Consider the following 13798-nt stretch of genomic DNA (forward strand, 5'->3'; position numbering starts at 1 on the left):
ATATAAATATATATTGAAATGATATATTTTTTTAGTTTCACCGGTTCGGTTCGGCCCGGTTCGGTTTTTGAAGACATGGACCCGGATCCGAAACCGGTCCAAACCGGTCCGGTTCGATTTTTGACCGGTTTTTGACTTTTTGATCAACTCGGTTTTTTTTCGATTTGGTTCGGTGTGGTTCGGCTCGGATTTCCAGTTTGCCGGTTTGAGTGCCCACCCCTACACAAAACCCAAAAGCAAAAGGAGAAATAAATAAAAGAAACCAAAATACAAAATTCACAAAACAGGAAAGCCATCGATCTCTATTCTCTATTGTCTCTCCCTCTTGCTCGCTTCACAGTATAAAACCCTAAGTTCAAATTCGGAAAAGTCGACACTTTCCTGCCCTGGGACTCTCGCCTTCATCAATTCGAGGTAACAATCACTTGTTTAACTTTGCTTTCTGGTTTTCGTATTTTTTCTTTTTCCGTATTCAATTGTGTTGAAGGCATCGTAGTCTTCGATCCCTATCTAAGCTATTTGTATCAAATTTAGGTTATCTTTTAGCTTGCACATACTCAATACTGGGTCTTTTCTGCTTCGACAGCAAAGTAATTGCTTGCTATAATTTCGCGGAACGTGTGTGTATGTGTGTCTTATTTTCCCCTGGCGCATTGGGAGAAATTGAGTTTTAAGATAATACCCAAGTGATTTTCAGCCATATAAGGAACAATACATCATATTTCTTAGTAGAGGAAGCCCCAGAAAAGATTCAAAGGACCAAAGAACCGAACTTTTGAAAAAATCACTTGGTGGGTGCTGAAGTTCACGGTTTTCTAAACCAATGTGTCTCATTATTTTTTGCAATGTTATTTTTTATAAAGTTTTTTGTGATGCTCATACGGCCCACTGTTTCTGACTTGATAATCCATGTGCAGGAAGCTGCTGGAATTTGGTGATTAGTCTTCACAGTTTCCATATTGATGAACTGTCTATGTCAGAGTTATATTAAGTGCTGAACAGAGATACATATGGCTTCCTTTTTGTCTGGCGATTCCTCTAACTATGGTATAAGTGATACTGGTTCCTATAAACACACTCAGGATAAGCTAGACGAAGGAGCCTGTTGGTACTTTTCCAGAAAGGAAATTGAAGAAAATTCTCCATCTAAAATAGATGGAATTGACTTAAAGAAAGAGGCATATCTACGCAAGTCATACTGTACTTTTCTACAAGACTTGGGGATGAGACTTAAAGTGTGAGTTTTAAGCCTTATCCATTATTTCCTTTTCCTTCACTCTTTATTTTCTAACAAGTAGTTTTACTGTTGTTTGGTTGTCATTTATTCTCATTCTCCTACGGCATAGTGGATTTGAAACCATTATCTTGTTTTGTGACTCAAATTCTACCAAATCAAATAATTTATGATCAAATATTCAGCATTATGTTGATCCTGAACATTTTATTATGCAGACCCCAGGTAACGATTGCAACAGCCATAATCTTCTGTCATCGATTCTTCCTTTGCCAATCCCATGCAAAGAATGATAGAAGGGTGAGTATTAACAACCTGGAATAGCCACCATCCCCTCTGGTTTTCTAGTTTTATTTGATATATATTTGAGTTTGCTTAAAAATTTCTAGTTAGCGCATTTTGTTCGCTGTTTCTATTGCATGTTTTTAGTCTCTATTTCACACACATATATAAATGCATATATGTCTGCATTCGTGTGTGCCTGTTTGTTACACACAGGACTCTTCCTTCAGCAGGATCTCATTTTTTGGGATGTGAGAGGCCATTCAAAAGGGCTATATTTTGCTGTTTGAACTGCCTCTCACAAGTCATATCATGTGGCGTCCTGTTGAAGCTATCTATATGTACATATATTGTGAAGGCATAAATGGCTGATTGTAGTTATTACAAGTGTTTGTGGTATCCAGTGAAGAAGTAAGATGTTTAGCCCCATGCATGTTCTTTCTTTTTCAATTGATGCTTTACCCCACCTTCCCTCTTACTGGTAGTCATTTGTGAGTGTGATTCAGATGAATGAAAACCTCAGTGTGCTTGGAGTATTATGCCTTTCATGGTTGCAGGATTCTTTATGTGGGGTGCACAAAGGTTTTTACAACTGATTGATGTCAACCTCTTTTGTCGTGACTTTCATGCATATTACTAGAATAAGCATTAGAGTTTTCTAATCTCTATTGTACTTGTATTGCAAATGCCATGCAAGACAATTAGTATTAATTGATATAAGGAATTTCATTGCCATGCGATTTCTTTACTAGGCTCATGCTTTCTATTAGACCTTTGATCTTCATTGTGTGGCATATATTATAGCTTTGAGTGGATCAACCAACCTCATTCAATGGCTATAACTATAACTGTTTTCCATGATGTCATTAAAGTTACCATAGATTAAACATAGAATCTGTTCAACTAAGCCTTAATCTTAATTCTGATTAACTGGGACATGCATCATGTCCCTGAAATATGCTGGTACAAATTATTTACATAGTTCGATTCTGGAGATCTATTTTAGAAATATACCAACACTTGCATTCTGGAAAGAAAACTCATACTGTCTGTTTGTGGTTGCAATTCCACATGATGGAGTGATCGAGTTTACATTTTCTATTGGTGTAACCTAATATACAATTCCTCTTGACTTTGTATGATAGTTAACAGTGATAATTGAATTGCTACACCCGCATATGAGATGCAATCTTTTTATGTTTAGGGTTATTTTCATTTAAGTATCTATCTAAGAAGAAGGAACATATGAAAGATTTAAGTCGAAACCTTGATAATCTTTAATCCAATGAATATGAAGCATCTGAGGTACAATATTTGTGTCTTATCTTTTCTCCCTTTCTAGGCTTTCCTCATCGCATAATGTATTCCATAGGTAGCTAGTCGGTCTTCTCTACTTTCTAATATTTTGGAATCTTAATATCCATAGAAACCTGAATGATATTAATTATTTTCTTCCCTTATTTGATTAAAATTTCACTTTACATTTATTGTGATTTAGATAGGTCATGTCCTTGTGAATCCTTGGTTAGTTATTCGTGCAAGTCTTGCTATGCCCCCTTAATTGATAACCCTTCTCTTCCTATTTTTCAACCCATCCTTAATGATTTGAAAGGCTAGAGCACCTTTTTAGGTACGATTTTATGATTCTATTATTGCTCATGGGAGAGTAAATACTTGTGATGTTGTTGGAAGGAAATAGCCTACTCCTATTTATCTCCTCACTGGTGTGTACCATGTGCATAAGGCATCCAAAATCACTGATCAGATTTTTCCTCGTTGCCCTATTGCCTTGAGGTCAGGGGTACAAGCTATTCCTGTTAGCGAGTTTGAGCTGGGTGGTCCCCCTGCTTGTGCTTGGAAAAAGACCAAAGTTTTAGTGGAATTGTAATGTGTTGGCAATTTTCTGTTTGGATGGAAATGAGTAGCAAGATGTTTGTGGGTAAGGGTCCGTAGGCAGTGGATTCTTATGTGATAGGGTTGCCCGTCATTATGGGCTTCAGTTGTAGATGAGTTTAAAGTTTGTTCTTTCTTTGGAGACAACTGTGTGTTTGGGTTTCTGTGTGTTATGGTCGGGCCTGGTTGTTAGATGTATTTGTTAGTTCTTTTTAAAGGTTATATTGCTTTTCTACAATTGTAATGTAGGGTGAACCCTCAGTGTGTTGCTGCTTCACTGTTTTTGTATTGTTGAACTTTCATTTGTAGACTTGTTAAGTTTCCTATCCCACAAAAGATTAAGGTGAAATTAATTGGGAAAATGATTCGTATCAAAGAAAAAGGGAAGATGTTTTATTTTATTGACTAAATTCTATTAAACTGTTCTGCAGACCATTGCAACAGTGTGTATGTTTCTTGCTGGGAAGGTTGAAGAAACTCCCAGGCCGCTGAAAGATGTCATTCTTGTCTCGTATGAAATTATTAATAAAAAGGATCCTGCAGCAGTTCATAGAATCAAGCAAAAGGTAGTTATCAACTTATCACTATATAGTGCATTCTGGTGAAATGTGGTAGAGAGGTGTTTTAGTTTTAAGATTCTGGTTGTTGTTTTTTTGCTGGATTTCTTGTTTGCCGATCTGTACGTTCTGGTGATTTTAATAAAAGTATGGTTTCTTACTAAAAAAAATTATCATTAAGTGCTTGCACTTGGCATTCCTGTACTTATCTATCAACACATTTATTGATGTTAGTCATGCTACTTATTTAGTTCTTCCTAATTTCTGTAAAGATAATCCTGATGTGTGTACTATTATTCTTCTATCGTTACCCTGGTTTTACTATTTAGAAATGCCAACTTCCCCATATAGGTTGAGCACAAAGACTGCATATCCATGCTGCAATTGTACATGTCAAGAGGTGTAACCAGTTGCTAAATCTCCTAGACATAAATCCAACTGGCTTTGATTAATTGTTCTCTCTCTCTCTCTCTCTCTCTCTCTCTCTCACCTGTTGCTTTTTCCCTTTTTCATTCTAATGTTTCTTTTATCCCAGAACTACTATCCAAATTTGATTTTAATTTATTGTTTACTTTATAATGCAATTATTTATCTATTCTCATACATTTGGAACAATCATGCAGGAGGTATATGAACAGCAGAAAGAGTTGATTTTACTTGGAGAGAGGGTTGTTCTCGCAACTCTTGCCTTTGATCTTAATGTAAACCATCCATATAAACCGCTGGTTGAGGCAATAAAGAAATTTAAAGTAGCTCAAAATGCCCTTGCTCAAGTTGCATGGAATTTTGTTAATGACGGGTATGGTTCTCTTAGTTCATATATCTTGCTTGTTCTTCTTGGCCTTTCTTCAGTTTCTTCTTGAACTTGGAATGTGGCATGCAGACTTCGGACATCACTTTGCTTGCAATTTAAGCCCCACCACATTGCGGCTGGTGCCATTTTTCTTGCTGCTAAGTTCCTCAAAGTAAAGCTTCCATCAGATGGCGAGAAGGTCTGGTGGCAAGAGTTTGATGTCACCCCACGCCAATTGGAGGGTGGGTGTCCTTGCTTTATTTCAATAAGTGATGCTACAGAGCAATCATTAGTGTCCTTTCCCAGCCTCTTATTCTTCATCTGATGAACTTACTTCATCACTCTTCACTCTTCCCATATTTTCGGCTCTCTTATTCTTTTTGTTAGTCAGTGTGAAACCAATCAATTGCGGGGATAAAATGTTTTGGAGAGGAATGAAATCTCTCCCTCTGTTTCTCCCTTCCTCCTCCGTTCGTACAATCCTGTGATCATGTCTAATGTATTTAGTTAAGAATCTTATTAAATATGTTGGGTATCAGTTTCAATTGACCATTATTTGCTGCAGAAGTGAGCAATCAAATGTTGGAACTATATGAACAAAATCGGTTACCACCGTCCGCTAATGAAGTTGAAGGAAGTTCAGTGAGTGGTGCTAATCATCAGCCTTCTGCAAAAGCTACAACTAGCAATGAAGAACATGCAACAGGCAACAGTCATTCGCAGGCTGGAGGTACAAGACCTGGAACCTCAAAGCCAGCATCTAGGCAAGGGTCTGAGCAGTCTTATGTTGAGAATGGTGGACCTGCTAGAACTACCCACAGTCAAAGTAATGACTACAGAAGTGCTGAAATGAAAGGTGCTTTGGATCAGAGTATGGATGTTGAATTCAAAGATAGTCAACCCCCCGAAGCAGTTTCACTGCACCTAGACAAGGTGGGGGAATCTCAAAATATATCAAGGTTTGTGTCAGAGGGACATAGTGAAGAGCAAGAAAGAGAGAGCAATGTTGGGAAAGGTGAAACAAGGGAAGGATGGGAACCGAAGGATAAACAATTTGGCCGAAGTTTGGAGAATCGACAAAGTGCACATGGCCGATCACCACAGGAAGCTATAAAAAAAATTGACAAGGACAAGGTAAGGGCAGCACTGGAGAAACGAAGGAAATCCGTGGCCGATGTGACTCGGAAGACAGATGTGCTGGATGAGGATGATTTGATTGAGAGGGAACTCGAAGATGGTATTGAACTGGCTACGGGGAGTGAGAAGAACAAGCGGGACAGGAGGCAAAGCTGGTCAAAGCCCTCAAATAGGCAAGAACATGAGGGCCTGCATCAGGGAAAACATCCGGACGGTGTTGGAGATGGCGGACCACATTTAAACAATATAGAAGAAGGTGAGGTATCAGCACTTGATGCCGGACAAGAATTTCAGTCACCAAAATCAAGCAGTCGTAAGAGAAAGGCAGGAAGCCCAGTAGCAGTTCCTATGGAAAGGAAGCAGCGACATGATTATGTGCCTGGGCCCCATCACCATAATCATGGTGATTATACAGAAGATCACAACAGGGTGGGCCGCTCTGGCCATACAGAAAGGGATAGCAAAAGGCATGCACCGGAAAATCATGTGTGATGAGTGTACTGCTTGCCACAAACAATCCTCGGTTTCTGTTGTGATTTCTTTGGTGATGATCATGGGCACACTATCCTGTCTTCTCCCAGCTTCTGGGAAAATATTTATGTGCTCTAAGGCTCCTTCAGCTTGATGATTTTGACCAGCTTCCATGTATACTACATCCTCTGCCCTTCAGAAATCTCTAAGAGGCATATCAAAGTCCTAAGTGGACTATACATAAAGGTTCTTTTTGAATCTCATGTCTTTCTAAAGATGTTTTGGATGTAACCGTGTACGATGTATTTTAGTTTAGATGATGATAATTTGATTGTAGAATCATAGTAGTAAAAATAGGGAAGAAACCCTTCGATATTGTCTAATCAATTCAGTTTAGTATATCCATCTCAGTCGTATATGGTTGAAATGGATTCTTGTTTTTCTTCCTTTCGTTTCTCGTGCCTGTCTTCCCCTTCCTTTGTTCAAACTAATGCGAAATGTTGGATCTTGTATTGGATTATATTACTGTAAACTTCACAATAAATATACCACACATGTACGTATGAATCATTTCCTCCAAACTTCTAGAAATTGCCTAAAATTCCTTCTATAAAGCAGTATTTACTTGCCACGTTGTCTTCTTACAAAACTGTGAAGTATCATCATTAATAGTCTTCAATCTCGTAAATATGTTTCTATAGGCGATCTTTTTGGTGCTCCATTTAAATGACTTGTTTTTAACAAATTAATAATATGAGTGAATAGGTAACAAAACGTGATTGTCTCACGAGTTTGCATGCATAAACTGACAAAAGTTAATTTAATTCCTTTGGTACAGAAGTGTATTGCTACAAAAACCAAAAACGGTCTGATTCAATATTCTGAGGTCAAAATTATATATCACGAAAAGTAAGTTCAAGTCTTTTTTCTCTGCTCAGTGCCATTTCTCGGGATGAAGGTCTCATCATTACCTTCCATGTTCTCTATCTTCCCTTTTACCTTTATAGGCATCAACATCTGCACTTCTTCTCTTGTGCACTGGTTCATCTCTCTTGTTGCGTCTGTCATCATCCGCATATCTCTTTCTATACTCTATATCATCCCTCCTCTCTGCACTTCTCTTTTTATACTCTCCACTGTCCCTCTTTTCTGAAAGGCTATCATCAGCCACACTTCTTTTTCGGTACTCTCGGTCACTACCCCTTTCTGCAAGTCTATCATTATCTGCACTCCTTTTTATGTAATTTTCATCACCCCTCCTCTCTGCATAATCATCTGCATATCTCTTTCTACTCTCCCGCTGATTCTTATTATCTACGTTTCTTTGCCTCTCCTTATATGCATCTCTATCACCATCTGCACTCCTCTTTCTGTAATCTCCATCACCCCTCCACTCTGCATAGGTACCATCATCAGCATATCTCTTTCTGCTTTCACGCTGATCTCTCCTATCATCTGTGCCTCTTTCTCTGTCCTTATGCCGTTCTCTATCCCTTTGCTCTTCAAGATAATCTTGACCGCTTCTACTTCCACCTGATCGATTTTCTTTACTGTCTCGACTTGAATCCTCTCTATACCTACTTCTGTCACTGTGCCTCTCCCTATCAGTTGAGTCTTTATGTTCTTGATCCCTATGCCTTGGGTCTTTGGAACTCCGCCTATTTATCATTTGTTTCTCGACTTCGCGGTAATTTGGATTGCGACCTTGATTTCTCTGTTCTTGTCTTGGACTTTCCGGAGTGTCTCCATCAAATACCATCTCATAACTACAACAACCATTTTAATATCAGAAATACAATTACATTATATATATATATATATATATATATATATATAAAAGAGAGAGAGAGAGAGAGAGAGAGAGAGAGAGAGAGAGAGAGAGAGAGACAGACAGACAGACAGACAGAGAGAGACAGAGACAGCATGCAAGACTGCCAACCTAGAGTTGTTGCCTCCACCACGCTGTGCATTGTCATCCTTTAATATGTACTTTTGAGGTTGCTGTCTGTTGGCAGAATCACCAGTGCAATCCTTGGCAATGTGATCAAGCGCACCACATTTGAAGCAACCTTTGCCTACAGCCACAGAAAATAGAAAAATATTAACCCTAGGTAGTCTAACTACAGAAGGATCCAAAACAATTTCGAATACAGGACACATTCTTGATGCAAAAGTACGTCAGATTGCCTTTAGCATATGCCATAGCAACGCACATATAGCAAATTCCTTCCAGTAAAAAACAACATTCAGGCATTTACTTATTTAATTTTCTCCAAACAAAACATTCCTTTGAGCGGTAGCAGGTGATTAAGCAATGATGTATGTTTGTTTCCTGCATCCTTTGAAGTCTATACCTTTGCCCATTTGTTGATCTTTGCGCCTGTACTGGGACCACAGCTTTGCAACACTCTGACTAAAATCCACATGTATTCTCCGGTCATCGATTAAAGCATTATCCATCTACCAAAAATAAATTCAGTAAGGCAAGGAGAGCAAAATGGGCTCATATATAAAATAGAGTCAAAGGATCCCACTCCTTATTTTAAAAGACTGCCTACAAATGGGAAGCCTTCAGCAAGGTTTACACAAGTTCTGCAGCAAGTATTTTTACAACCCTATTGCTGAAACTTGAAAGGACTATCTGAGCATGCTTTTAAAAAATACATGTGGAAACAAAGCATGCCAGGCAAGGATAACAAATCTATAGCCTAAATATGAAAATGTCAACCGTTTTGTTTGCATGAATACAACAAAGTTTTTTTTTTTTTTTTTCCTATCCTCTACAATAGGTTGATTTCTTTTAACATACCTTAAAATATGCTTGTTCACATGCCTCTCTGGTCTCAAATTCTGGCATTACAAAATATCAAATATGTCAGTGATTTGAGTACACAATCAGAAAATCAAATACTACTTTAAAAAAATTAAAAGGAAAATAACAGGAAACAAGTAAGCAGAAGGACAAAGAACTTGATAGTACTTAAGGTTGACCGATAAACTTGGGCACAAAACTTAAAAGGATAGGAATATTGAAGGAACTCATCAAACAAAGGTGCTAAAACCATAGCTTACCAGGCACAGCAGATAAGAGATAGTCAATTTCCTACTATAAAACAGAAAAATAAGTAATCAAATAAAATACTCACCGATGAATGCATAGCATAAGCTGTCTCCAGTCTTGAAATCGCGTATTATATCAGCCCTGTCATCGGTAAAATATCATCAATATGCATCATTACAATCCCTAATCCACCCACTGCACACACTACTAATAATTAAAGAACAAGATCAATACTTACGCTTGCACAGTTCCAAAACGCGAAAAGATTGTGTGCAAGTCCTCATCCTGCACCAAAAGCAGACAATTATGTGCACCACACCACAAGTTAAAACTATTAAAGGAAATGGAAAAAAGAAAAACAACTTACTTCTGTGACTGGATTCAATTTACAAACAAAAAGCACGTTGTCAGGAGGCTTTATCTCAACATCAGGAATATCCCCAATCTGTTAAACAGATGTGGCAATAAAAATGGGAAAAAAAGGATTAAGCTGTGAATACACAACATCACACGCTGCAACTAGAATAATGGAATTATGGTTGACGTGCTTACACTCTCAAGTACAACTGCACTGGAATGTGCGTCTTTGGCACGAAGGCGCTCTTCAAGTTCTTGTGGACCTAATTGTTCATCCAAAGGAACCCAGTCATCTTCAAGCCGCACATTATCCTCAACCTAGTCAGAATAGAGATAAGTAAGAAGTTTGAAGATCTGAGAACATATATAAATTGTTAGCCCTCATCCAAACGGCTTAAGCTTTTGAGAAGGGTGGTAGACTAACAAACTTTATCATTGTATCAAAGCATAAGATTCTGAGTTCGGATCCCTACAATTGCAACTTTCCAATAAAAGTTTAATTTTCAAAAGTTGGGCTACCTAATGATAGAGACCCAGACGTAAGGGTAGAGTATAAAATAACTATTGCTTCACAAAGCTTTTGGACATAGTGGTCAAACATAAACTTTAACAGTACTAGCCAAAATACGAAGAGTGTTCATACTAAAGATCGGCAACCATGCTATTTGGGGAACCTACGATTTCAAGTGTTATATGAGCAGTTCATGTTTCATTTTTATCCTCATTTTGGGGTTTCACACTGCACGATAAATGTTGAAAAAAGTTGCAATTAGCCACTACCTCATCCTTTGGTTTTCCTTCTGGGGAGGCATCAGGAATTAACTCAGCTAATTGCGAAGGATCATCAAAAGGATCGTCCAAAATGTAAGTATGCTTGATTCTGCTAACACAAATAAAATATGAGTGTAAGCCATAATGAAGCCAATCTAGCTTGAAACAAACATATAATTGAAGAATATATTCAAGGAAAAACAGGAACTGACCGGATATTTTTATAGGGTTTGTTTTTCTCATCCACATAAGCCTCATTGATCCTTGTCAATGTCTCAAACCCCTCTGCTATCTCCCCAAAAACCTGCATTGACATACATCACTTAAGTTATCAAAGAAAACCAATGGCAAATTGCAGGAGCACAAACATGGCAAAGCTTCTATTTCAGAACTACCGACCGACAAGACTACTTCTAAATCATACATTTCCTCTTGGGTTAATTAGGGGTAGACCAACTGAATAATCACTGGACATGCATATGCCATCTGCTTGCAGATTTTGCAGAGTTATTGGAAGAGACTATCTGTTAGCATAAATATATGTAACACACTCTACATAAACACACACAAGGAAGGATAATCATGCAACCCCATCAAACAGAAGAGAACGCTATTCTACAGGAACAATCCTATGTTCACAATATGAAACACAAGCCCTAAGCATTGATGCATAGGAAGGTGATAACAATATCTGATTTTCCACATTAAGTCAGTGCATCAGCAGATTGACATTCCCTCTCCCACTATCCAGCATTTTCTAGCAGATGTAGCAACAAAGAAATATTGCCCATTTTTATTCATTATATTTTTAAAGACGTCGAGACCAAAGAAACTATCGTACATGCAATATCACAATATTTAGTTGTCACGTGTCTGCCCCTATCAAGATTGAAGTCTCATTGACCTGAGCATCCATCCACCTTGCAAGGAATTTAAATTTAATAAAGTTTCTTATATTTGACAAAGTTGAGAAAGAGAGAACAATTCAATACATATAAATAGTAAATATTAGTAGATGGGACTGGAGACTTACTGTGTGCTTCCCATCGAGATAGTCTAGATCATCACGCAATGTTAAGTAGAACTGGAAAAAAAAACAAATTAACACATCACCGTAATGTAATTGAAAAGTGAAAAGTTCAACAGTAAAAAAGCATAAGTTTGATACACAAATCAACTAAACAAAATCTTATTCCCAAAATTATTGATGCAGGAAAAACTAGCTTATACCAGAAAAAGAAGAAGCAATAATCTTATACCTGAGAAGCATTGAGATTCTCTCCAGCACTAGCCATGGAAACAGTTCCTGTCTTAGAATGCTTTAAATCATGATGAATCTCATCATTGAAAAAGCGAGCCTGATCACCATATAAAAATCTGAAAGTAGAACGTGGTCCAAGGTGAGTATATGGAGTAATTTAAAAACTGTAGTCACTTATCATTAAGTACAGCAATTGATAACTATAAACACATGCAACTTAGTGATTTTCACACTCCCATTTTGTTTGTTTTCACTCATCTCCTTTTTTGTATGCTTTGATTCACCTTTCGTTGACTTAATTACCAACGCAATGAGGGAAGAGTGCAAATGGATAAAGTGGGAATGTGAAAATAGCCATTCATGCAGTAATAGTTGTTGATGTGAGGAAGGCAAGAAAGAAAAAAGAAGCAAGAAGTGTAGGAAGAAAAACATATTTCAATATTTTGGCACAACTAAAATATTCTCTGCGAAATAGCCATAGCACTGAATAGCTCAGGCAGACTCCTTACTTGTAGATTGAATCACCACCGGAGCCTGTTCCAGTTGGGTCACCAGTCTGTGCAGTAAAATCCTTCTGAACCGTGTGAAAAAGACACCCATTATAATACTTTATCCTGAATCATTATAAAGATTAAAGAACAGAGAAAAAAAAAAGATGATATACCAAAATTGAGAAAGATAATACAATTCATAATTAAACTCAACAAACTCAAAAAAGTAAGCATTCAAGGAGAGAGATAAATTCCAACCATAAACATTAGTCTGATTCTTAATATTATATTCCAATCAGCCATGACAATAACATGCCAAAATTTCTGGGGCAAGTAAGAAACTCTATAATCCCTAACAAGCCTGTAAGCAATTGAAAATAGAAACTAGTACTTAATCAAAGTTTAAATACAATCGCAAGACTCATTGAATAATGGAAATCCACATGAACCCAGTTTTATGTTCTCAAAGTTCATATATTTAATCCATAGCTGAAGTAACCAAAAAAAAATTTGGCTGCTGAGAAAATACATGAATTTAACAAAATGAAAAAGAAGCGAATTTAACAAAATGAAAAAGAAGCTCGAGGCTTAGATATTTATTTGTTTGTTAAGNTTTCTTAACTGAAAAAAAGACCTCTCCTCAATCTACATATATTAACACAACATAAAACAGAAGTAAACTGAATAGTCTTAGTTAGAGGGTAGTGAAGATAAACTTACTTGCAGAGCTTTAAGAAGTTTTTACAAGTCAGAGGGCACTTGTCTGTGTGCAAATCCACAACTATCTCCCCTAAGCTTGTCACTATAAGCACTGACATAGTCTCTCTCTGTATCAAACGCAAGTATTAAATTCATTAACTAATCACCCAGAAGAAAATTATATATTTTTTCTATAAGTATTCAATTTAAACTGAAACCAACTTATGAAAATTATACCACATATACATATGTATAACTCACAAATTCAATTGGGCCCAATCTAATCTGACAAAATACGTTTTCAAAGATTAGAAAACGCAAAAGAAAAGAAATTTATTCATATTTTAATTTATTTTATTTTCAACAGAGCTTGAGCACTAAGATATCAGAACTAAACCCGCAAAATGCATTATCTTAACATAAGATTGAAACTTTAACAACCCAATATTGCATTACAAAATAAGAAAAAAGAAAGCTTAAATCTCTCCCCTCCTCCCCAACTTCAAAATAAAAAAGGTACTTTAAATCTAAAAACCACAGCTGGGTTTCGACAAACCTGTTGTTTTTCCTTGTTGAAGCTGATTGAAGGGCTATTATTGCAAGCCTTCTGCGATGTAACAGCAAACCCTAAACTCCAAACCCTAAACAGACAGCACCAGGGAACAAAATTTCGAAGGAAAATTACGATTAAAAGTAGCGATTTGAGAACTCACTCAAATCTTCGAGTTACGTTCAGAGCAATTGGAAGCAGAGGGAAAGAAGGGGGAGAGAGAGAGAGAGAGAGAGAGAGT

At 37.2% G+C, this 13798-nt stretch overlaps 2 protein-coding genes across 5 annotated transcripts; one reads left to right on the forward strand and one right to left on the reverse strand.

Annotated features, from left to right (window-relative positions):
• The first annotated feature begins 231 nt into the window (after positions 1-231).
• On the forward strand, positions 232-6887 carry LOC117624008 (cyclin-T1-3-like). 2 transcript variants are annotated; one of them, XM_034355110.1, is made up of 7 exons: positions 232-414; positions 918-1237; positions 1453-1534; positions 3841-3975; positions 4590-4765; positions 4850-5001; positions 5325-6887. In XM_034355110.1, the coding sequence occupies exons 2-7, from the start codon at positions 1011-1013 to the stop codon at positions 6386-6388; spliced, it is 1836 nt and encodes a 611-aa protein (XP_034211001.1). In that variant the 5' UTR covers positions 232-414; positions 918-1010; the 3' UTR covers positions 6389-6887. The 2 variants fall into 2 exon arrangements, with proteins under 2 accessions (XP_034211001.1, XP_034211002.1); XM_034355111.1 differs by lacking the exon at positions 3841-3975.
• Positions 6888-7133: 246 nt separating this feature from the next.
• Positions 7134-13794, reverse strand: LOC117624007 (peptidyl-prolyl cis-trans isomerase CYP59-like). 3 transcript variants are annotated; one of them, XM_034355107.1, is made up of 15 exons: positions 13564-13793; positions 13029-13135; positions 12327-12431; positions 11816-11933; positions 11590-11640; positions 10769-10860; positions 10566-10665; positions 9981-10103; positions 9796-9873; positions 9667-9713; positions 9514-9569; positions 9177-9217; positions 8722-8827; positions 8268-8442; positions 7134-8133 (listed from the first exon to the last, which is right to left on the reverse strand). In XM_034355107.1, exons 2-15 carry the CDS (start codon positions 13124-13126, stop codon positions 7335-7337), a joined length of 1989 nt encoding a protein of 662 aa, XP_034210998.1. In that variant the 5' UTR covers positions 13127-13135; positions 13564-13793; the 3' UTR covers positions 7134-7334. The 3 variants fall into 3 exon arrangements, with proteins under 3 accessions (XP_034210998.1, XP_034210999.1, XP_034211000.1); XM_034355108.1 differs by having other exon boundaries at positions 8307-8442; positions 13564-13792; XM_034355109.1 differs by having other exon boundaries at positions 8025-8133; positions 8276-8442; positions 13564-13794.
• Between the last annotated feature and the right edge of the window lie 4 nt (positions 13795-13798).

This window comes from Prunus dulcis, chromosome 4, assembly GCF_902201215.1.
Source record: "Prunus dulcis chromosome 4, ALMONDv2, whole genome shotgun sequence".
In the NCBI taxonomy this organism is placed as follows: domain Eukaryota; kingdom Viridiplantae; phylum Streptophyta; class Magnoliopsida; order Rosales; family Rosaceae; genus Prunus; species Prunus dulcis.